At 52.0% G+C, this 24011-nt stretch overlaps 1 protein-coding gene across 1 annotated transcript; it reads right to left on the minus strand.

The window, feature by feature from the left end:
- Positions 1–1046: 1046 nt before the first annotated feature.
- Positions 1047–15935, minus strand: LOC144729694 (galectin-4-like). The gene is made up of 9 exons (XM_078610127.1): positions 15869–15935; positions 13965–14047; positions 9895–10099; positions 8920–9051; positions 8003–8047; positions 6718–7083; positions 5677–5765; positions 4355–4526; positions 1047–3848 (listed from the first exon to the last, which is right to left on the minus strand). Exons 1-9 carry the CDS (start codon positions 15896–15898, stop codon positions 3693–3695), a joined length of 1278 nt encoding a protein of 425 aa, XP_078466253.1. The 5' UTR covers positions 15899–15935; the 3' UTR covers positions 1047–3692.
- Positions 15936–24011: the final 8076 nt, after the last annotated feature.

Consider the following 24011-nt stretch of genomic DNA (forward strand, 5'->3'; position numbering starts at 1 on the left):
TTAAAGCTTTCGTGACTGTAGGGATTCATATTCTTGGTTCTTTCGGTAAAGTCACGTAGAAGGGAAACAATACAATAATAAAAATATAAAACAATAAAATTCTCACGACGTTTCGACTGCAACACAAGCTCATCATCACCTGATGACTGCAACACAAGCAATCATCATCACCTGGTGATGCAATCGAAACGTCGTGAGAATTGTATTGTTGTATATTTTTATTATTTTATTGTTTCCCTTCTACGTGACTTTACCGAAAGAACCAAGAATATAATTATATATTTATTTAAGGTTGCGCATTTTGATGTGACGTCACATTTCTCAACGCCCCCCCCCTCGTCACACATCGTCACAAATGTCTGACCCCCCCCCCTCTAGGTGCGTGACGTCATTTATGGGCGGCCCCTTAGCGAGTAGCATCTATAAAGGCTGGGACAGAACACGAGGGGGGTGGGTGGCCGGAACCACGCCCAGCCGCCTTTGTCTCCCCAGTGGCAATGTTTGCATAACGCATCAAGTACTGTACTCACTTGAGGCTGAGTCGACCTAGGGGAAGGCACAGCGTCGATTCAGATAATCGTCAATGGGAATCGAATTCGAGTCGCCGGTTTCGGAACACAGTGCGCTAACCTCTGCGCCACCGCTCCTCTCAACAGACACTCACGAGCACGATGTCTCTGCCTAGCGTTTGACTCGGCGCTCTGTTCGTCACGTGTGACACATACAAAGACACAGATCCCCCGTGTAGCCTTAACAGACTGTTGGGGCAAGTGCTGTTAGCGAGCGCCTATGACAACACACGAGGGGGTGGGTGGCCAGCACCACGCCCGGCCGCCTTTGTCTCCCTAGTGGCGATGTTTAGACCACCTCACCAGGTACACACACACACACACGATCCGTACCTTAATCGGTGATGCATATTTGTCCATTCGACACTCTTGCCCGTGACACTGGGTGCTAAGTGATCAGTGTGGGTGTGTGTGACGTTTGACGAGCTCACCAATGCTGCTGTGTCAGCATCCATTCTCACGGACACTTGGAACGGGTTCACTGTAATGGGTTTATTCAAGCAATCAAGCTGCCATTCTCTCATCACCAAAGACGATCACAGCTCATTGCCATTCAATGTGACAGTTCGAGACGCCATCCCTTTACACGAGAACACGTGCTCGTCCCGGCACTGTGTAACAACTGCTTTGTAGCACATTCGCAGGAACCACCTCGTTGAAGAGACTCGGGGGGGGGTGGGGGGGGGTTCTATGAGAATAAACTAGTTGAGAAGTTTTGGGCCAATTCCTTTCCGGGATATCATTTTTTGTTCAACTTTGGAGGAAACTCGAATGGCCGGAGAAAACCCATTGTGTGTGCCGCATTCTCCCGATTCACTGGTCAACAAAAAAAAAAATTCTGGCCTGGACTTTTGCAGCTGTTTTAGACTAATTGCAGGGTGCCGATTCCAAATCTGATCTCAGATTTGCTCTATCACATCTCATTTTTATGCTATCGACATACCCCATTTTCATTGATTTTACCCGAAATTAACTCTGTCACTTATAATTGCAAGTTGTTGCGAGTCAGTGACTGCTTTAGTGTTAAAATATGGTGCTGTATTTTTAGAATAGTGTGTTTATAATATAATTTTATGTAGATATCCATATTTATTTAATATTTTTCTTCTGCAGTTTTTATTGAAAATGCAATATTTGATATCTCAAAAACCTGATGTGATAGACAAAAACTGATGCCAGATTTGGAATCAGCACCCCAAAATTACCTTAAACCCGTTGGAATACCTTATACCAGAAAAAGTGTGTTGACCAGTGTTATGAGACGCACTGACCCCTCCGTTGCCGGCCCTCACGGACGCTCGCTAACAGCACTTGCGTCAACAGTGTTTTAAATGCTACACACGGGGGATTTTTGTCTTCGTGCGTGTGACCAGATTTGTACGAGTTTATTGACACCAGGCACGAGGGTGGCGGGGATAAGTCTTACTTTCCGGAGCGTCTTACAAACCGGACGATAATGAAATCGCCGCTGGCTGAACGGACAATCTTCATGCGCCCAAAGTAAACCGCGCGTGCGCCAGATACTCGTTATTTGTTTGGAAGCTAAGCTGGGACTCAGCCTGGTTTGTACGTGAATGAGAGACTGCCTGAGAACACCAGATGTTGTCAGCGGCCAAGAGATGGTAGCACAGAAACGGATTCGAGAATCCGTTTCTGTGTGGAGCTTTTGAGTGTTGTGCCCTCGTATTTGTGATGGGGTTTCCTCCGGTTGCTTTCCTCCCGCACGAAGCCAAACCCTCATTACAGGAATTAGCCAAAGATCCCAATGCGGCAGGACCCTCCTGACAGCGTCTCTCGAGACTCGGCGAGGCATTCCCAGGTGAACACAGAGCATCTGTTGTTGTCATTCCGGGTACCGTCGCAAACCACACTGCCGTGAAAACGAGACGCCGCGACAAATCGAGTCTCCATATTTGTCTCACCGTGGTTGCCAAGCACAGCAGCAGCATCCAGCCACTCGGCTGACGACCAGGTCACTCCGGAATGCGCCCGATCTCGTCAGATCTCCGAAGCTAAGCATGGCTGAGCCTGGATAGTGCCGGCGCTTGAATGGGCGACCACCACCGTGCATAACAGGTGCTATAGGCTGCCACGGGGGCCACGCGGTTGGCGGAAGAGGGCAGTTCGGCAAATTAAATGGTTGTCCCGCGTATCAATGCATCAACGCCAATGTGCCCCACTTTTACCGCGATGACCAGCATGGTGAAGTATGGTCAACCACAACAACTCCACGTGCAGTACGAAATTGGGGAGGTCCTCAACCACATTAACTAATCATCATCTTCAGCCATGCTCACTCTACTGCTGGATGAAGACCTCCCCCAAGCCGTCACCGTCCCCTGCGACGCTAAAGGTGCAACGATCCATTTTGCACCGATGAATTCGTCGCTCCATCTCCAAGGTGGTGGTAACCCAGTCAGTTGTTTCGCAGTGACCGGAGGTTCAGGGGGCACTCATGCTTCGCTAAAGGGATGATCGTCTTCTTGAACAGTGATAGGATCCAACATTCAAATTGGACTTTCATGGAGGGCACAGGGGGGGGGGGGGGGCATTCGGGAATTATGGGCCGGAGGCAAAAAGCTGCGCGGTGATGATTTGTGAGTCAGGGTTAGAGAACCAGGGAGGGATAGGAAGGGTCTAGTTAGGGTTGACGATCCAAGGTTTTAGGGAAAAGGCTCTTTGGGTCTGTTTATCAAGAAATTATCAGAATGCCCTCGCTATGATTGGAGGCAGGGCTTCATTTCTGGGTCGCTGGGGGACGAGCGAAGGCCTCGTGTTGCTTGTCACTTAAAACATTTTACCCGGATAATCCCTTCATATGCAGCATTTCTCGTTTGCGATAATGCCCACGGGTGTAACAAGAGGTATACTGGATGTGGTGTGCTGGGTGCATCAATTATTTCTCGGTCGCCAACCCGGGACACGTGAAATTAAGGCCCTGGTTGGAAGTCCAAATAAAGAAAGAGCGGGGGGGGGGGGGGGGGGGGGTAGTGGTGGCGGGGCTCTGGATACGAGTTGAAAGGAGTTGCGTTGAAAGGCATTTAGATTGTGTTGGGGTTGGCGGTTCGGGTTTGGGTCCAAATTCAGGTTTTGGGATTGTAGGTGCAGGGCGGGATGGGAGCCCTAGAGGTCGCCCTGCCGCACGGCTGTGAGCGTCACGTCGCCCTCCACGTGGAACGCCGTGATGCTGGCGAGCTCGCCCACGCGGTGCGCGAATTCGCACACGGGCTCGCCTCCAACCTTCAAGGCAAGGTTCGACTCCCCGCAGCTCAACTCCAGCTGTAGACAGACAGACAGAGCGGCAGATAGACAGGCAGGTGGTCAGACAGGCATAGATTCAGGATAGATTGAGAGGATGGGAAGACAGAGAGGCAGACACAGACAAACAGAGATTCAGACTAAACCAAAACTATTTTTAAAAATTCAACAATTTTTTATTTCACCAGATAAAACCCGCTGAGCTATACAGCTCTTTTTCAGAAGCGACCTGGCCACAAATGACAGCTCAACGAAGTGGCTCATCATCACGTGGAAATGCAGAGCAGCCAAATACTCTAAATGCACGTTTGTTGATTCTAAATGTGGAGGAAAAACCGGAGGACCCGGAGAAAAATCCACGCGATTACGAGGAGAGAGACACGCAGCTGGTGTCAGAGGGTCGGGACCGAACCCACGACCTCCTGCATACCAGGCGAGGGAGACAACATTTCGCCACCGCGGCACCCCAGACAGAGCAAGAGAGACCTGAGAGAGGCAGTGATATAGGACAGCGGCATTGTGCTCACCGTGAATGTCTCCCCACGAGTGAAGGGGTTGACCCCCTCTCGCTCCTCGGCCCCCCACGCACCGCCAATCTTGGCATTCCGCACAAGGGCTCCTCCTCCGTCGGCGCTGAACCGCGGGTTCACGTGCAGAGCGATGTCCTGTCCGCCTTCCCCAATGAGGTTCACGGCAAACCTGGGGGAGAGACACCGGGACACGGAGTCACGGAGACACGCAGACACGGGGACACGGAGATGCGGAGTCACGGAGACACAGGGCCATGGGGACACAGAGACATGGGGACACAGACAGAGACATGGGGACACAGGGACATGGCAACATGGGGATACGGAGACACGGACAGCTTCACTGAGTCTCAACTCTTTTTTCAGGAGGGTCCTGCCAGGTTTTCGCAGTAGGGGGCGATGTCGCTGTATCGAGTTCTACGCAGGTTACATTTTCAGCAATGGGATGGATGCTCTGGCCAATATCATTTAAACTGTGAATCTTGCAGCTATGGGAGGAAACCGGAGAACACGGAGGAAATCCACGCAGAAAAGGGGGGAAAAGATACAAACTCAAGCACACTCACACAACAGCACTCATTCACACACCACAAAACAATGACGGTCACTGCATCGCGCTTTTTGCAGCCGTCTGCAATGCTCTTGCTTGCGATATTTGGAAGCCCTTGGAGCTGTGCAACTTTTAAATGTAGATTCAAAACGTATTTCTTGAGAACTACTTTTTGTGTTTAGTTTGTTGTCCTTCTCCCGTACCTCCGATTAGCACGGTTGGCCACGTACGGTGCGAAACAAGTTCAACATATTTACATACATACACTCTTGATTTGAAGCTTTCGTGGCTGCAGGAATCCATACTCTTTGGTTCTTTCGCTAAAGTCACGTAGGCAGAAAATAAAATAAATCACGACGTTTCGGGCGCAACACAAGCGTCTGTCATCAGGTGGGAAAGCACGGTCTGCTGCTGAGGCAGACTGTTTTAAAAAAGCTTTTAAAGCAGACTGTTTTAAAAAGCTGCACCTGATGACGGACGCTTGTGTTGCGCCCGAAACGTCGTGATTTATTTTATTTTATACCTACGTGACTTTACCGAAAGAACCAAAGAGTATACACACACTCACTCACACAATCTGCAGAAAAGGGGAGAGCGTCCTAAGTCCACGCAGAGACAAGCCCGAGTCAAGAATCGAACCCAGGGGATTCCTGCTGCGAGGCACAAGCTGTGCGCCGCCCTGCAAGCACCGGTAAAAGTCAAAGGCCACTACAGACGAGCGGGGAATTGGGGGTCATGCGTGGGAACGCCGGGGGCTCCGTCGGTGCACCTGTTGGCTTCAGCCGGCACGGAGCCTTCCAGGGTGAGGCTCCATCCCGGGTGGAGGCCTCCGTCGATGACGCCGTCGTGCGGGACGCTCTGCGGGGGAGAGGAAGAAAACGAGTGACCAGACCGGCCCCCCCCCCCCCCGACACGGAACGAGTCGACTGCAGACTTTGCCCAAATTCCAGTGTTCGCGACCACCACCCACCCACCCACCACGCTACGTCTGTCCACGTTCACCAGTTTACTCCGCTCCTTCAAATACCAAAAAATAACTCGTTCCACACTGCACGCGCCCGATGATTGTTAAACGCGTCCCACGTGGTTTTTTTCCCCTCCAACCCCCACCCACCCATCCACCTCGTTCCCTCCCCCTCCGCTCCTTTTTCCCGTCTCCCTTTGACGTCAGCTATATTCCCCGCTTAGCGTTCCCTCCGCCATTGTGAACTTTCACTTCTCTGCTAGAGGCTCTCCCCGCCTGCGTGCTGCAGAAAGCCCAATGCGCCAGCCCTCTGCACCAAGCCCAGCCGCGCCGATCTCGCGATTTTGCTCGCGGAATTGTTGCCCTCCTCCCAGAGCCGGATCGAGGCGCGGGGGCTTTAGCGGCTGCAGCCCAGGGGCCTGCGCCGGCTGGAGAGGCCTCTGGAGATTATAGTGAAAAGTTATTTCATTTGTGAATGCTGAATTTGATTTGTTGTTAGTTTTCCGTTGGAAAATATTACTGGGGGCCTCACAGTGCCTGTAGCCCAGGGAACTACAACATCTTAATCCGGCCCTGCATCCTCCTCCCCCAACCCTCTTCTTGTTCTGTGATCGGTGCTGTGTACCGGGCTCGCGTTGAGTCCCACGTGACGCGCTAAGCAAGACATATATAAAGGTCGCTTCTGTAAAAAAAAAAACTCTCTACAGCTCAGTGGGCCTTACCCAATACGGTAAAATAAAAAAAAATAGTTCACAGTTTAATTTAAGGCACGAGGCCGAAGGAGAGTTGCGTCGACACACGGAGCTGCAACGAGTAGGTGCTCACAGCTCCCCCCACGTGACCCACCAACTCTACAGCAGCAGCAGCATCCGCGCTCTTCCCTCCCTCCGCATCCGCAGCGACCTCCGCTCCAGCCTCCTCGCCCAGGTCTCCCTCTGCGGCTCCACTTCCCTCGCCCCCCTGCTCGCCAGGTCCCTGTTCCTCTGCCGCTATCTCCGGTCCGGGTTTCTCCTCCTCGGGCACCGGCTCCTGTTCTGCCTCCTGCCCAGCTCCACCTTCCTCTGGCGTGGATCCCTTCTCCTCCACCGCGGGTGCCTCTTCCTCCTTCGCAGGTTCCTCCTCCTGCTTGACGCCGGCTTCCTCCTCCTTGGCTTCGGGTCCTCCTTCCTCGGGCGTGTCAGCCACAGTCAGGTTCGACACGGCATCCTGCAGCTGCGGGCGAAACGGAGAGATGCAACAGTTTGTCGAGCACGGGGCCCAAAAGCGGGCCGGCAGATAGACGGCACCGTTCGAAGTCGTGACGGATACGGATGAGCACGTTTCTTGAATTAAGCACGGTTATTATTGTTATTATTTATCGCAATAGAGACGATGATGCTCATGATGTTGGGATGGGATTTTACAGTGGAGCAGTGCAAGTGCAGGGACACTGAAGAGCAGTGTAAGTGACCTGCAGTGTGGTGAATGGGCGTGTGGGTGGGTGGGTGAGTAGGTGAGTAGGTGGGTGAAGGAGCGGTAGTGCAGCGGTTAGCGCGTTGCGCTACGAACCCGGCGACCAGAGTTCGATTCCCGCTCACGGCCAACACCAGTGACGATTATCTGTACCGATCCTGGGCCTCCTCTAGGTCGACTCAGCCTCAAATGAGTACCTGGTGCGATGTGTAAAACATCGCCACTGGCGAGACAAAGGCGGCCGGGCGTGGTGCTAGCCACATCGTCCCAGGGTGCGTCGTGCCGACCTTCGTAGGTGCTCACTAAAGATCACTTGCGCCCTTGCCCCAATAGTTTGTTAAAGGTTAGACGGGGGTCTTTGTTTTTGTGTGTGTTTATGAAGAGCAATGCAGTTCAATGCAAGATAAACTGTGTCAATGTAATACAATCTTGACTTAAAGCTTTCGTGACTGCAATAATTCATATTCTTGGGTCTTTCGGTAAAGTCACGTAGATAGGTTTCGATCGCAACACGAGCGGTCGACTTCAGGAAAAGGGAAACGACCGCTTGCCTTGCGATCGAAACGTCGTAGTTTTCCGTTATTTTTGATTATTTTCTTTGAACCTATCTACGTGACTTTACCGAAAGACCCAAGAAAAATGTAATAAAATGTTTAGAGTCCCGGTTCAATCCCGTTACCGATAAATCGCCGCTGTCCGGAGTCACTGGCGGAGGGAGTTCCTCCTGGCATCGTGAGACACACGGGGAGACACACGGAGATGGGGAGAGAGACACAGAGAGACACACAAATAGAGCAAGATACAGAGAGACACAGATACATACAGGGAGATGAGGAGAGAGACACAGGGAGACAAGCAGCGATGACGCGTGTTAACCCCAACGTATCCTCGCGTGCAAACACGTTTATCTCTAAAAGACACCAAGTTATAAAGTCCGGGCGGTGGTGGCTATTTACACCGTGCGGCCTGTCACCCAGCACTGTGGAGGCAGCGAGGGTTGCTGGATCATCGCACAGATGCTGCGAATCTCCCTTCCCAAGGGCGTCGAGGTGCCAGACCCTGGCTCACCAACGGAGGGCAGTACGGAAAATGAGTACCTCACCTGTTTCGTGAGTACACTTTATTGGTTTGAGTCTTGCCCCATCGCGCACGCGGGCGGGTTCTTTCCGGGTTTTCCGGTTTTAGCTCCACGTATAAATACCGCCACCCCCACTAAACGAGAGACAGAGAGGCCAGGATGAGTGAGTAGTGGCGGTGGCGGTGGGTGGGTGCCACGGTGGCGAGATGTTAACTACCTCGCCTTGTATACAGGAGGTCGTAGGTTCAATCCCGAAGCTGACGCTTGTATATTTGGAGTTTGCTTGTTCTCCGCGTGGCTGCGTGGATTTTCCCTCCGGGTCCTCCGATGTTTCGCCCCCCCCCCTCCACATTTAGAATCAACATGCATTTCGAGCATTTGGCTGCTGTACATTCCGCCACTTCGTCGAGCTATCATTTGTGGCCCAGGTCGCTCCTGAAAAAAGAGCTCTATAGATAGCTCAAGTGGGCCCTAGCTGGTTAAAAACAAAAAAATATGTGTCCATAGTTTATACTCACGTCCGTACAGGCTGGGGCGAGCACTCGCAGGAGCGACACGTGGGCCGTGGGTTTCAACTCGAGGCGGTCGACGGTCTGGAGGGCGCAGCGGTGAGCGAACTCCAGCGCGGGGGACGAGTCACACAGCAGGACCTGCGTGTGGGAGAGGTCGGGAGGGTGACAGGCAGCGTGTGTGTGCGTGTGTCGAGTGGGAGAACGTGTGGTGTGTGAGAGAGAAATGTGTGAGGGGGTATGAGGGGGGGGGAGGGTAGTGTAGCGGGTTAGCGAGCTGCGCCCATCGATTATCTGAATCGGTCCTAGGTCGACTCAGCCTCAAATGAGTACCTGGTGCGGTGTGTAAACATCGCCCTCGTGTGCAGTGCCGGCCTTCATAGCTGCTAGCTAACTGCACTTGGCCCAAAAGTATGTTAAGGCTATACGGGGATTCTTTATATTTGTTTGAGAGAGTGTAAGAGTGTGTTAAGGTGCCCCCCCCCCCCTCCTACTCCAACCCAATCAAGACCACTGGCCCCAGTGCCCAACATCAGCTCGAGAAACTTCACCTGCACGGTATACATGCCGCAGCCTGCGTCCACCCAACCCCCCACCCCCTCCCCCCTGAATGGCTTGAAACCCGCTAGGCCCGTGGTCTTCAGTGCGGCCCCTGACGTGCAGCCCCCGACAGTACACAACACGTGAGAACATCACCCCATCATCATCATCATCGTGCTACTATCAAACCCAGAAATGATTTCCAATGTGTGGCGGTCCTCACACTGATGATGTCTTATCGGCGAAAGTGCCCGACCCCCCACCCACCTCTGCAAATTAGTGAGGAACGCTGCGCTAGGCTACAATCACCACTATATACATCCCCCCACAGTGTAACCATGCAACATCGATGGACAAATTGATTGTTTTTCCTCCTGCACGGTATCCATGCCCGCAGCCTTGCGTTCGGAGCGCTACATTACCCCCCGCGGCTCCACCGCTCACCTTGTAGCCCTCGTCGTCCACGGCGATGGACAACTTGAAGTCGGTCTCGCGGCACCACGGGGCGGCCGCGAGTCGCTCCTCGCGTCCCCACGCGCCGCCCGCGCGCGAATTCAGCACCAGGAGGCACTGGGAGCCCGAGTCGGCACCCCACCGGGGGTTCACGTGCAGAGCCACGTCCTCAGCGGCGCACAGGTTCACAGCGAACCTGGGGCAGGCGCGTGGGGGGGGGGGGGCGGGGGGGGGGCAGTGCCGGATTAAGCTGGTGCGGGGGTCCTACATAAATAAAAAACAGGTAAATATTAAAACACACATTTTGTTTTACTTGCATAGTAAAGTAATTGTATGTTTTCGTTTGCTATACAGCCAGATAATACGACAAATCGCTGACCTTAAACACCCAGTAGTTCATAAAAGTTTAAGGCAGTATAGGACTATAGTAATAGAGCAAGTGCAGAGTCACTGAACCGGAATTGATAGCTTGAAAGCATTTAGCGCGGAGCACTTGAAAGTGCGGGGCCCGTAGCTACGACATGTGTAGCTACTTTTGCTACTGGGATAATCCGGCACTGGGTGCGGGGGGGGGGCACACGGGGGGACACACGGGATCGAACCATCACCGCTCGTCCCCCACCCCCCGACCCAGCAAGTACACAATAACACACAATAACAGACTTTTGGCGCATTGCGCAAAAGGCCATCAAGAGTTCCCGAGGAACTGCATCGCGGTACTATCTCTCGTCCCGACATCGCCCTTTAGATACGCCGTGAGCAATTGCTGTGACCGATGCAAGTAGCGAGACAGAGAGGCGTCAGTCGGAGCGATTTCGCCCCTTGCTAGTCACCAGTGCTCAGAGTTGATCTCTTTGCAACTTGTGGCGGTGAGCGATGGCCTGTCCATCGTCGTAAATCGTGGCAGTTTTGCTCTACGCCGTGCGCGTCGTGGGGGTTATTTGATTGTACTTATAATACTCCGATTGATGCTCCTGCTGTTGTGGAGTGACTCATGCAGCCAGCTATGGCTGCAGGGTTTTGATAGTACATGTTGTTTATGCCATTTATTGTGAAAATTCCGTCACAGTTTCTATGATTGCTTTTTCATTGCTTTCATAGCTTTATTTTGGTGATTTCGAAAAGTGTATTGGTTTGGCCATGTTTGTTTGTTGTAGTACAGAGTTAGACTGATGGCCTTAATCTAAGTTGTCTTGTGGTTGTTGTTATTGTTTGACTTGCATCCCACTGGGATGTTTGCACACAGCGTTGGTGTACGGTGCTTTTTCTGCAATATTTTGCTGTCTTTTCTTGGATTTTCTGTTTGCACTTAGTCACATATTCACTTTAAGATGTTTTTTGTTCATGTTTTTGTTTGTTGCGGTTGCACCCGATTCAAGAGCCGAATGGCTCACAGGGCTATACCAAATAAATGAACTTGTACTTATTATACTTCACCACGATTTCGTCCAGGGCACGTCTCGGTCAACCTGCGACTCGGGCGCCGCGTGCGAGCTCTCTCCAACGACCGCTCCGTGACGTGGCTTTACCAAGGGACCCACCGTCTCGTATTCGCACGCAGCACGGATCTTGAAATATCGAGTTTGGATTTTCTTCTTCTTCTTCTTCTATTACCATATTCGAAACAAACAAAAAATGTCTCTTCTCGCTATTTCGGTTGCCCACTCCCCTTGGTCTAGGGTGGAGTGGGTACAGAATAAGCACTCGACTCGAACCAAACGACGTGGAACGATCTAATGTGGCACGGTTTAAAAAGCGCCGTTGCTTGAAGCGTCGCCTGTTATATGCCGCATATATTTAGCCTTTTAAGACCACAGTGTCGTTGCCGGGTGTGTGCAGTGCGTTGTTAATTGCGCTTTGAGCAGCGCTGCCAACGCGGGGAGCGAACTGCGTCCAGTCGCTTGCCAATCCACTGCCGGATGAAGTCCTCCGCCCCCACACCGTGTCGGTCACGTTGGAAGAGGCGTTTGATTGACCATACTTCACCACGCTGGGCAGAGTGCGTTGGTGAAGGAGTAGGATGGGGAACCCCAGAACAGGACCGGTTCACAAAGATCACTCGCCGCGGCTGGGAATCGAACTCAAATGTCGCCGGGTTCATAGCGCAGCGCGCTAACCACTGCGCCACCGCTCCACCCACTCGTCGAGTATTATTACAGATGAATGGCGAGCTGCCTGCCAAACGTTCTGAACGTGGCCTGAACGCGAGATGCTCAATAAAGGTGAATCCTTCATCCTGTGGTCAAAGTAAAACCGCCGTGCTTGCGTCAAGAACGCTACGCTAATCAATAATTACTCACGTGTACTGTATATTGTTACAGTACGTTATTGGTAACAGTGGATAGTTTGGCAAAACGAATAATTGTACTCTACTCCTGTGTTCCTTCACATGCCAAAATGTAACCCCCCCCACCACCACCACCCTTCACCAACCCCGCACTGAGCCCCATGGTGAAGTATGTTCAAAATAACCACCACGATTCGCAAGGCGTGCGCAAGTCATCGGGCAGCATTGAAATTGACGGAGACCAGAAGATGTTACAGTGCACGCGCATATCATCATCGCCATTGTTAGCCACGGTGAATCCACTGCTGGATTAAGGCCTCACGCATGTAACATGATTATTATAATTAGTAATGCAGTCCTAAGAATGGCATTTATCCAGGGAAGCATCGCTTGAGTTTCAAGACTCGTTTTAAGGAGGGTCTTGTTACCCTGAGTATGTTGGCCGATTATTTGAAAAAATAACAACAATCTATCATTATTATTACCATTCTTTTTTTCAGTGTAGGAGTTACGTTGAAGTACCCGGAGAAAACCCCACCACGCATTACTATACATACGAGGAGAGGGCACTTACAAAGAGGTCGCCTACACAGAACGGGCTCACGATCCCACTACTTGCCGTGTCGCCTCGTTCACCCCCCGTGGCCGCTTCGCACGCAGCCCAGCCAGGCCCAGTCAAAGGGAGGAGTTTCGCAACTCTTTCCGTGATCCACCAACCCCGGCATCTAATGAAGCGCTGGATCGGCGCGGGTGGTTTCGGGGTTCGCCGTAACGGGCCTCGCGCCGCGCCCCGCGTATCACGAGGGGGTGCCATGCGACCCAGGACCGCGTCGTTGACCCTGGCCCAGTTTGTCTCCCGGCGTCTTTAATTAACAAGTTGAAGCTAATGGGTCCCTGCGAGAAGTCACGCGCGGGTGAATTAATTCGCACCTGCGCGGTTTGTGTGGAACACGAGGAGTGGCATTGGGTCTGGACTCGCATTGAAAGAAAAAAAATACGATCGCGAGTTTGAGATGGGACCCGGCCTCGTCTCATGGAATTTGTAACAGGTCCACAGATCTGTTGCTTGATCGGATACGATTTGTATGGGATCGTGCACGAGCCTGGGGATCGAAATGGGATACGATTTTGATGAAATCAGATCACAATGGATGGATCAAATCGTTGCAGGAGCTTAATGATCTGATTTAATTGGATGGCGTACATTTATGACAATTAGAACTGATGAAATAATATCAGAGTTAATCAGAGCGTGTACATATCTAAAAATCCGATGAGATCCAATTACCTGTAATTGGATTTGTATCAGATCAAATTTAATACATGTATTTACGAGTCTGAGAACCAGATGGGATCATATCGGATCGGAATCGGATCCCGTCGCACCAGAGTGAATGGGATTGGCGTGAGCGTCTGAGAATCAGGACAGGATGGATTAGACGCGATCAGTCCAAAATCGGATCGTGCACGAGTCCGAGATTCCAGAGCATATATCAGATGGGATGTTGCACCGCATCATGCCCTGTGCGCATTCCCGATGAGGGCGTGGGTGTGAGATCGTGACGCGTGCCGTCACCGCTTTGGACAAGGCGAGCAGGGGAGGATGACATCGTGGATTGCACGGCCACTCATCGATCCGTTGCGGCAAAATGAACGATTCCGCTGAAAGGTCGCCGCCGACATCTGACGGTTGACGTTATCGAAGACAATCGCGATCAAACAATACAAATACGATAGCCGATTAATCGATGAATTAGTCGCGAACAATACGAACCGTTCCGAGTCCTCCGGCACGCGGCCCTCCACGCTGATCACGTAGCCCGGGTACAGACGAATCGGGAGCGACACGGGCAGGATCTGGCGGCCAGGGGGGGGGGGGAGGAGGTGGAAGAAGGGGGGTTACAGGTGGGGCGGCGTGGGGTAGGTGAGGCGAGATGATGGGTGAGGAGTGTGGGGGTGAGCGACGGATCCTAGGCTCGTTCACACAACAGCATCGGCGCGTCTCGCCGTGTTTCACGACGACCGTATCCACGGGATTTATCGGATGCACCGGAAGACAACCACCTTTAATTAACCCAAACGTGTCTGCGCTGTCAAGAAAGTTATACGAATGTGATATCACACAAGCAGTTTGATTATGAAACGCACATTAAACTTTTGCTTAAAAATAGAGAATAAGGCAAAGGACATACTTGATCCCGCCATAAGAACATGGAATTTCCCTCACCGATCACAGCGCAAGTACCGAAAGTGGATAGAATTCACTTCAGCAACGTCTGAAGTTTTGCAATCATCACGATCTGGGCTCGATCCGGAATGCCGCCACCTCTCCTCTCCGACAGCGTTGGCGGGAGGGGAGAGGGGACGTATTTTTCGGAACTCGGCCCCGGATAGCTCCAGCTACCATTAAGCCCCCCCCCCATAATCACTACTGTCACTGATGTATGTTAGCCAGATGAGAGTCATTATCAAGTGAAACCTGATTCATATATTAACAAAAATTTGTGGAAATCTTATTTCAGTGTTAATATTTGTGCTGAAACACGATGTCGTTCGTAATTATCTGTGCCAGGTGTCAATAAAGTTACACAAATGACATCTCTCTCACACACAGCTGCCGGATTGTAAGACACCGCACGACTTTTGCTTGAAGATACAGTTCAAGGGGAATTAGAGCATCACGCAATCCAGAAAATACGTTATATTTGTTTTTATAATATGTTTAATGTCAATATTATTATACACACGTACACGTATTGCTAATAGCTAATACGTAGATGCTCTGTATGAATTATATCATTGACCCAAGAGGTCTAACTTACAAAATAATAAACATCTTCCATTAAATTTCGTGTTTAAAATACGTTCTGTATATGCATGAAAATGTACAATAAATATTGCAACAGCAATTGAATACTGTATAGAATAGAAATGTGAGTATGCATTTATCCTTGTGTGTGTCTTGCACTTCATAGACCGCAGAGGAAAGCGCTGTTTGCGAGCACCTATTAAAGCCGGCAAGTCTTGTACCAGCAGGCGTCTGTGTATGAACGTTGAACTTCTTTCGCACCGTACGTACCCCACCGTGCTAATCGGAGTAGCTCTATGCGGGTGTCTGGGTTCGATTTCCCGACCCAGTCCTCGGCCTCTATCTCCCCTAAGTCCACCCAGCATTGCAAGTGAGCGCTGTGCCTGGCGGCAGTGTCTAAACGTCAGCACTTGGGGATACAAAGGCGGTCGGTCGTCATGCCTAGTCACACTACCCCTGCAGTTGCGTTGTCGTGCAGCCCTCAGTAGCTGATGGCGAACAGCGCTTGTCTCGTAATACGGGTTAACTTGGGTGAGATCGCGTAAATATAAATGTGTCGTTAACCCCACCACCACCCGACACAGCCAATTAGCAAGGTCCGTCACGAAAACAAAACGTGAGGAATAGTGACTACTTCAGCACGCCCGCGTGTTGCAGAGTAAACCCACTGCATTTACCATTCGACTACGACGTTTCGCTGGTGATTACAACCAGCTTCATCAGGCCATTTGCCGGAATTATGAATAATATCGGTGGCGAAAGCGCTTGCCTCTTTGCGCCGTGCTATGGCGATGCGTGGTGGTAACTGGTGACGAAGAGTGGAGTTTGTCTGGCGGGATGAGTGCGTGCGCCCGGGTTCGGAGTCTCACCGGGTTCTCCATGACTGTGCAGGTCTCCATGGTGCCAAGGCGAGGTTCCTCCTTCTGCTGCAGCGGCCTCGAGTTGAGCGTCTATATCCTGGGTTCGAACCTCCTCCTCCCCCTCTCCTCCTCCTCCCCCCTCCCTCCTCCTCCCTCCGTCTCTCCCTACATCTCTCCATCCTTCCCTGTGCCAAGTCTCCCACTATCTCCCCCCTCCTCCCTCCCATCGCCCCACCCTGCTTGGCCTGGCTCTGGATCTCTCAATCTCCCTGCGTCTCACCCTGCCTGATCTTTCCACGTGATCCCCTGCCTCCCTGCCCATCCTCCGTACTTGTATATCTGGCAACGTTGAGATCTCGCTTTCAAAGTAACACATCTCTATACATCGCTACATCCCTACATCTCACCCTCTTTAATCTTTGTCAAAATCTCTTCCTATCTCACCATATCAGCCTCAGCAGGGCTCTCCCTGACCAATACACTCATGCGTCTTTCTGCCTCCCCGCATGTCGCCTTGCCAGATATTCAACGCGTCTCTTTTTCCATCGCTCGCACTCCCTGCCCCCGCTTAATATTCCCATCTCCAATTCCCAACTTCCCTGCACGCCTCCCTGCTCAATCTTTGCGTCCTGCGAGACGTCGTGCAACTACCCCCATTGGCATCACCCCGCAGCCTCCCTGCATCTCACCTCTGCCCATTCCATGGTTCAGTCTCTTTCTGCCTGGCTCCCAGGCCTCCCTGCTCAATCTCCCCTTGCCGCCCTGCATCTCCCACCTCACCCCATCCCTGCACCCCCCTCCCCTCCCCAGAAATGTTCTACATCTCTGCTGCGTGTTTCTCTCTCCCCACCACATCTCCATCACTCCCCACCCTCGATATTTTTCACTCTCCCTGCACTTTCCTTGCAAACTCACCACCAGCCCCCCTCCCCTCCTCCACGGTCCACGCACCCCCCTCCTCCTCCACCGCTGACCGCATTCACCCCAGCAGCAGCAAGAGGAGGAGGAGGCGAGGGAGGCGGTAGAGGTTGGTGCAGTGACGCGCCGCGCTGCTGCCGCATGCAGCACCGAGCGGAGCCACCCCCTACACGCGCACTGCTGCTGCTGCTGTATGCGGGTGTGAGTGTGTACGTGTGTACGTGTGAGTGTACGTGTGAGTGTGTACGTGTGTGTGTGAGTATGCGTGAGTGTGTGTGAGTGTGTTCGTGTGTGTGTACGTGTGTGTGTGTGTGAGTATGCGTGAGTGTGTACGTGTGTGTACGTGTGTGTACGTGTGAGTGTGTTCGTGTGAGTGTGTTCGTGTGTGTGTACGTGTGTGCGTGTGAGTATGCGTGTGAGTGTGTGCGTGTGTGAGAGTATGCGTGTGTGTGTACGTGTGTGTGTGTACGTGTGTGTGTGAGAGTATGCGTGAGTGTGTGCGTGTGTGTGAGTATGCGTGAGTGTGTGCGTGTGTGTGAGTATGCGTGAGTGTGTGCGTGTGTGTGAGTATGCGTGAGTGTGTACGTGTGTGTGAGTATGCGTGAGTGTGTGCGTGTGTGAGTGTGTACGTGTGTGTGAGTATGCGTGAGTGTGTGCGTGTGTGTGAGAGTATGCGTGAGTGTGTACGTGTGTGAGAGTATGCGTGTGTGTACGTGTGTGAGAGTATGCGTGAGTGTGTACGTGTGTGAGAGTATGCGTGAGTGTGTACATGTGTGAGTGTGTGCGTGTGTGTGAGAGTATGCGTGAGTGGGGAGTGGTAGTGCAGCGGTTAGTGCACTGCGCTACAAATCCAGTGACCCGAGTTCGATTCCCGCTCACGGCCAACACCAGTGACGATAATCTGAACAGGTCATGGGCCTCCCTTAGGTCGACTCAACCTCAAATGAGTACCTGCTGTGTAAACATCGCCACTAGGGAGACAAAGGCGGCCGGGCGTGGTGCTGGCCACCCACCCCCTCGTGTGCCGTGCCGGTCTTCATCGGTGCTCGCTAACAACACTTGCCCCCAACAGTCTGCTAAGACTATACGGGGGATCTTTGTCTTTGCGTGCGGGTTGGAGCGGAGACGCAGTGGTTAGCGCACTGCGCTACGAATTAAATTCCCGGCCACGGCCAACAAATAGTGGCGGGTGATATCAGCACGGGTCCTGGGCACACGACAAGCTTCATCGCATCGGACTTAGGTCGAATGAGCCTTAAACGATTTGCTGTTGTGTATATAAACATCAGCACTCTATATACAAAGGCGGCCAGGCGTAGTATTATAGCCTTAATAGGTGCTCGCTAACGAAGAGCACTTGTCCCGATATAAAGGTTATACGCACTGGAATGTGTCCTTGTTATGAATGTCTTTGTAACTTGATCTTTGCAGAATTGCTTGTGTGTGTGATTTAGGTTATTTTAGTGCGTGTGACGTGTACAAGATTAGTTGCGTCCTTGCACGAGCCACGAGGTTTTCGTGTTAACTCTCGGTCCCGAGTCAGCTCGTGGAAACGCCACGTTCCTATGACGAGGCCCAGGCCGCCCGTATATAACTAAACGCAGCAATGTTGATTTTCAGTGGCTTCACCACTTGTTGATCCTCGATTCGGAATTCACGATGATGATGATGATGAATACACGATGGTGCTTAACATGATAATTGTAGTGGTGGTGGTAAAGACGATCGTGATGACTGTTCAGGCTGGTGGTGGTGGTGGTGACGATGGTGAAAAGGTGACAGTGGTAAAAAATTATCAAGCCCAAGTTTATTGTTTTTTAACCAGGTGGCGAGAACTCAAGAGACCGGGGTGCGTCCCATTTGCAAGAGTGACATGGGGCATTAATCTGCCAGTAGGGGGCGATGTTTGCTGCTGTGTGTGTGTGCATGCGGAGCGGTGGTGTAGCGGTTAGCTCGCTGCGCTGCGAACCCGGCGACCCGAGTTCGATTCCCGCTCACGGCCAACAACAGTGACGAACAGGTCTTCGGCCTTCCCTAGGTCGACTCAGCCTCAAATGAGTACCTGGTGCGGTGTAAAACATCACCACTCGGCCGGGCGTGGTGTTGGCCACCAACCCCCTCGTGTGCCGTGCCGGCCTTAATAGGTGCTCACTAACAGCACTTGCCACAACAGTCTGTTAAGGCTACACGGGGGATCTTTGTCTTTGTGTAGAATACCCAATGGAGTAATTTGCGGTGTCATTTTCGAATTTGGCAAATTTGGACCCTGGCGCCGGCGCACAAATGGCCTACTTTTACGAATGACGTCAAGAGATCTTTAACGTCCAATGTGAAGCAGACGGCGTGTAGTATTGCTCTGATTATTACAAGCAGTATTTATCAGGGCGGCCGATGGCATTGAACTGTGAACAAGCGGCGAGCGCGCTACCATTAGGTCGCGTCACTGCCCTGATGATTGTTGTGATGATAATGATCGTGGTGATGATAATGACCATAATGACTGATTACCTACGAACAGAGGTGTGGACTCGAGTCATGTGACTTGGACTCGAGTCAGACTCGAGTCATGAATTTGATGACTTGCGACTCGACTTGGACTTGCATAACAATGACTTTGTCCCACCTATGAGATGTGGACTCGAGTCATGTGACTTGGACTCGAGTCAGACTCGAGTCATGAATTTGATGACTTGCGACTCGACTTGGACTTGCATAACAATGACTTTGTCCCACCTATGCCTACGAATCAAAAAACCGCCCGTCCAGTGTTCATATCCACATGTGATTTCCTGCTCACATGAGCGTCGATGTGGTGCTCATCTCATGTTTATAGCCCTGAACTAGTGCCGATTTCATATTCCTATGACGGGAACCAGTATGTCAACCAACCACTGTTGACTTCCCCAGAAAGTGGTACCTATTTCGTGATTTTATCGACCCCCCCTCGGAAGAATGATGGGCTGAGTCAGCCCTCCAACCAGGATATGAAAGCTCAACCTTTTGATTGCGAGCCGCTCGCTCTACCCCTGAGCAAGCCACCTGTGCGACCTGACAACAACAATAACAACAACAACAAGTGCCGCTATTATAGAGGGTCCTCGTGGGGCCTCGGGGCGAGATCCAAACATGAGCGCAAATAACGCGTGGAGGTCGAACAAGTGCACGTAGTGGTACATGTGTAGTGATACAGCGCCGACTGCCGTCCAGCTGCGACAACTGCGGTGGACAGTTAGTGCACGCGCCGCCGAGCAAATACATGGCGTGTGTGCGGCAGGGCGGAGGAACTGGGGCAAGGGTCACGGAAGACCTCATCGGGAAGCCCCCTGGAACCCTCTGGTGGGTTCCAGAAGGAAGGCGCGGTCAGGGCGGAGCCAGGCCGCGCCGAGTAGAATAAAAGCAACGGAGAGCCCGAGAGCTCTGGGCTGCCGGTTCTGGGAGTGGACTTGTCTCGTCTTCACCGTCGAGGTTGTCGCTGCCTTCGTCGTCGCTGTCTTCGCCTGATCATTGCGCGGCCGGACAGTTGTTGGCCGTCTCGGTCGACGCCGTCGGTGCAACGCGGTCAGGGTCGTGTCTAGGCCGGGCTGTACGGCAGCGTGGTCATGGGAGAGGAGGCTGGAGTTGGTGTAATGGAATAATGAGAGAGAGACGATGCCTACTGCAACTACCTCGTCTCCGACTGAGTGTGTGCACCACACACACCGAGGAGGACGCTACACATGTGTAGTGTACTAATTTAGAGACACTAGTAGGAGGCGTTATCACAGCCATAGGGGATAACTCCATACCAGGTCGGGACACCGGGTCGGGACAGCCAACATTCTTCCAGACCCACAGCTTGAAGAGGCGAAGACCACGACGGCGGCAGCACGACGAGTTCCATTCCCGATGGCAGCAGCCCCGACTGTGAGTCGGAGCTCGCCTTTTATTCTCCCCAGCGTGGCCACGCCCCCTTCTGGATCCCCCAGAAGGCTCCGGGCTTGGCCCACGGGTCCAACTGGTAGAACGCGCTGCTACCCATAATTCCATTGTCTACCAATCTCCCAGCGCCACGCCCTAGAGTGACTCATTCAATGTCACTACATCTGTATACATATTTTGTATGTATAATGGATGCCACGTTGATCTTCCCCAGCCGCGAGAGGCGGCTACATTCATCAACTATTTGAAAAAAAAAAAACATTCTGGGATCGAATCACGAAAAAGGCGAATGTATTGACCCCCCCACCCCCCCGTATAATTTTGGATCATCGGCCACGATCGATCCACTGCTGGATGATGGCCTGAGAAGCTCTACTTGGATAATAAATCCCAAACCAGTACGCAGTGTGAGGTGAGACAAACTGTGCTCCCTTCACCAATCCACACTGACCAGCGTGGTGAAGTATGGTCAAACAATCTACCGCCCGCATATGTATATAATTCTTAATCTCAGCCGGAATAGTCCGGAACGCTGTTTTTTATTTTATTTCGACCAGGCCAGATCCATCTCACCTTATCCTGACCTCCGAATAAGTACACACGTGTTCGCAAAACTACAGCAATGTAGCGGCTATGATAATCATAATTCATGTTCACTGTGGCGCCTTACGACCGATAATATAATTCTCCCAAATTCCAAGCCAGCCTCGAGTCGAGCGGCGTTTCGTAAAATATGGAGAGACGAGGAGGGCCCTGCGGCCAACGTCAACATCGTTGCACACATTGCCACACCGCCACGCGCGTCACGGCTAATCACGCGGGCGGCTCACGTTGCGCGCACTACGCTCTAGACCGCCACCAATTACGGGATACATAATGAACACCTTCTAACGTTGAAATCCTTACCTGACCCCCCCCTCCCCTCCTCCTGCTACTACTACCCCACCCCACCCCCCAAGTATACAGAGAAGGACAGCCGTAAAAGTGTTGAGCAGAGTGAGAGAAGGTGAAGAATAAGGCAATGCAAGCAACCCCGAAAAAATGTGTTCGAGCAGAAAACCGCTACGAACAAACAGAAAGTGCCCACCAGCTGAATGAATCTCCGTCGGTCATCTTAGTGAGCAGCCGTAGCCTCACTGCTCCCGGCCCTCACTGACCCCCCCCCACCCCTAATTATATAAATCAGCCTTGGTCATCTCAGTAGCCACCACCAGTACGCTCCTGCTGCCGCCAGCCCCAACTACCTCCCACAGACAACCCCCTCTTTGCCACCTCGACGAACAGTCACACATTATTGGAGTCCTAACTCAGCGGCCAAAAAAGCCGAGGTGGTGAAACCGACCCCTTGGCAGGGGTCCAACTCTGCAGGGTGTGCGGAGCTGTTTTTACGCAATCGATTTTTGTTTTTCTCTCCACCCCCTTCCATCAGCCGCACAGCGCGCGCGCGCGTTCGTGATTTCTGTCCGTCCCTCGTCGTCATCAATTTTAGATTGGAGGTTGTCGCAGCCGTGATTTAAACAAAAAAGAGAATCACATTTTAACTTAAAAATATGAACGAGGATGAGCTCACAATCGTCAATGATTATATTTATAATCATTTCCATTGCCGTGATCATCAGCCTCGAAATGAGTACCTGGTGCCATGTGAGAACATCGCCACTAGGGAGACAAAGGCGGCCGGGCGTGGTTGCTGGCCACTCACCCCCTCGTGTGCCACGTGCCGGCCTTCATAGGTGCTCGCTAACAGCACTTGCCCCCACCAGTCTGATCAGGCTATAAGGGGGATCTTTGTATGTGTGTGTTACTGTGTTTGTGTGTACGTGTGTGTGTGTAGGATATATGTGTGTGGTACGTGTTTATTTTTTTAAAGATTGGCGACGGCATATTTTCGCGTTACACTCACCCAGTGATAGTGCCGAGTAATCAAGCCACTGCTGGATAAAGGCCTCCCCACACCGCGTCGGTCGTGAGACGTGTTTGACCATACTTCACCACGCTGGTCAATGCAGGTTGAAGGTCGTCACACAGTAAGGGTTCAGATACCACTCGCCACTCGTGTTAGCCGTGGCCGGCAATCGAACTCATTATCGCCGGGTTCAAAAGTGGAGTGCGCTAACCACTGCGCCACCACTCCACCCTGACCCTCGCATTCCCGACTGAAAAACATTTTGGATTTCTGGATTTTTTTTTTTTACAAATCGCTTTAGCAAGTCAAAGAGCCACACATCGCGTCTAATTTGTGTGGCCTTTTAGAAGCACGAGTTTATTGTTGTGTGTTTTCGTTGTGTGTGTGTCATTGTGTGCGCTCATGTGTGTGTGTCATTGTTGTGTGCTGAGTATGGGGGAGCGGTGGCGTAGCGGTTAACGCACTGCGCTAAGATTCCCAGTGACAGCCAATTTCTAAACCGGTCCTGGGCTGCCCCTAGGTCGATTCAGCCTCAAATAAGTATCTGGTACGATGCGTAAACATCGCCAATCGGGAGACAAAGGTTTCAGTTGTATTTATTTGGTGTAGCCCTGTGAGCCATTCGGCTCTTGAATCGGGTGCAACCGCAACAAACAAAAAACTAATACATGAACAAGAAAACATCTTAAAGTACTCGCTAATAGCACTTGCCCGAAAAGTCTATGTAGGCTATATGGGTGGGGGGCAACTTTTACTTTGTTGCGTATGTGCACATCCCCACGTCTCTCTCTCTCCCCCTCTCGGTGGCATTTGACATTTTCCATTTAAATAAACGGGGAACAGGCCAAGTCTTGTTTATTCATTTCCACCATGTGCGTGTCTGTGTGTGTGTATGTGAGGCACCACCCTGTGTGCGTGTCTTTGTGTGTCTCTGTGTGTGAGAGGCTCCTAGATACTTGAAATATCTGGACACAGTATCCCATCATTGGTGAGCTCCTCCAGCAGAGGAGGCTTGCGTTGGCTGGGTCACGTCGCCTGCATGCCCAGCCACCGCGTGTCCAAGCAGCTTCTGTTTGGCCGTATAGGGGAGGGGGTTGAACGACACGGGCTCGAGAAGAGATGGAGCTGATGCGGTACAGATGGATGTGAAGCTGAGTGGACTCGCCGTTGCGGTGTCAAGATCGGCCTCTGTGGAGGAGGCTCGTGAAGGACGCTGCTGCTACTGGGCAGTTGGAGGCAGTCGCCCTCCAGCAACAACGGAGGGCAGAGGAGCGACGCTCACAACAACGAGTGGTTCGCCGGGGGGATAAAACGCAGGAAGTTGGCACAATAGCGGCCACAGGCCAGTTATCTTCAATCAACCCATGGCACCTGGGTCTGTCCCGTGCCCCCCTGCCAGCCGGCATTCGA

The sequence above is a fragment of the Lampetra planeri genome, chromosome 33 (assembly GCF_965212315.1).
Source record: "Lampetra planeri chromosome 33, kcLamPlan1.2.h2, whole genome shotgun sequence".
Classification (NCBI taxonomy): Eukaryota; Metazoa; Chordata; class Hyperoartia; order Petromyzontiformes; family Petromyzontidae; genus Lampetra; species Lampetra planeri.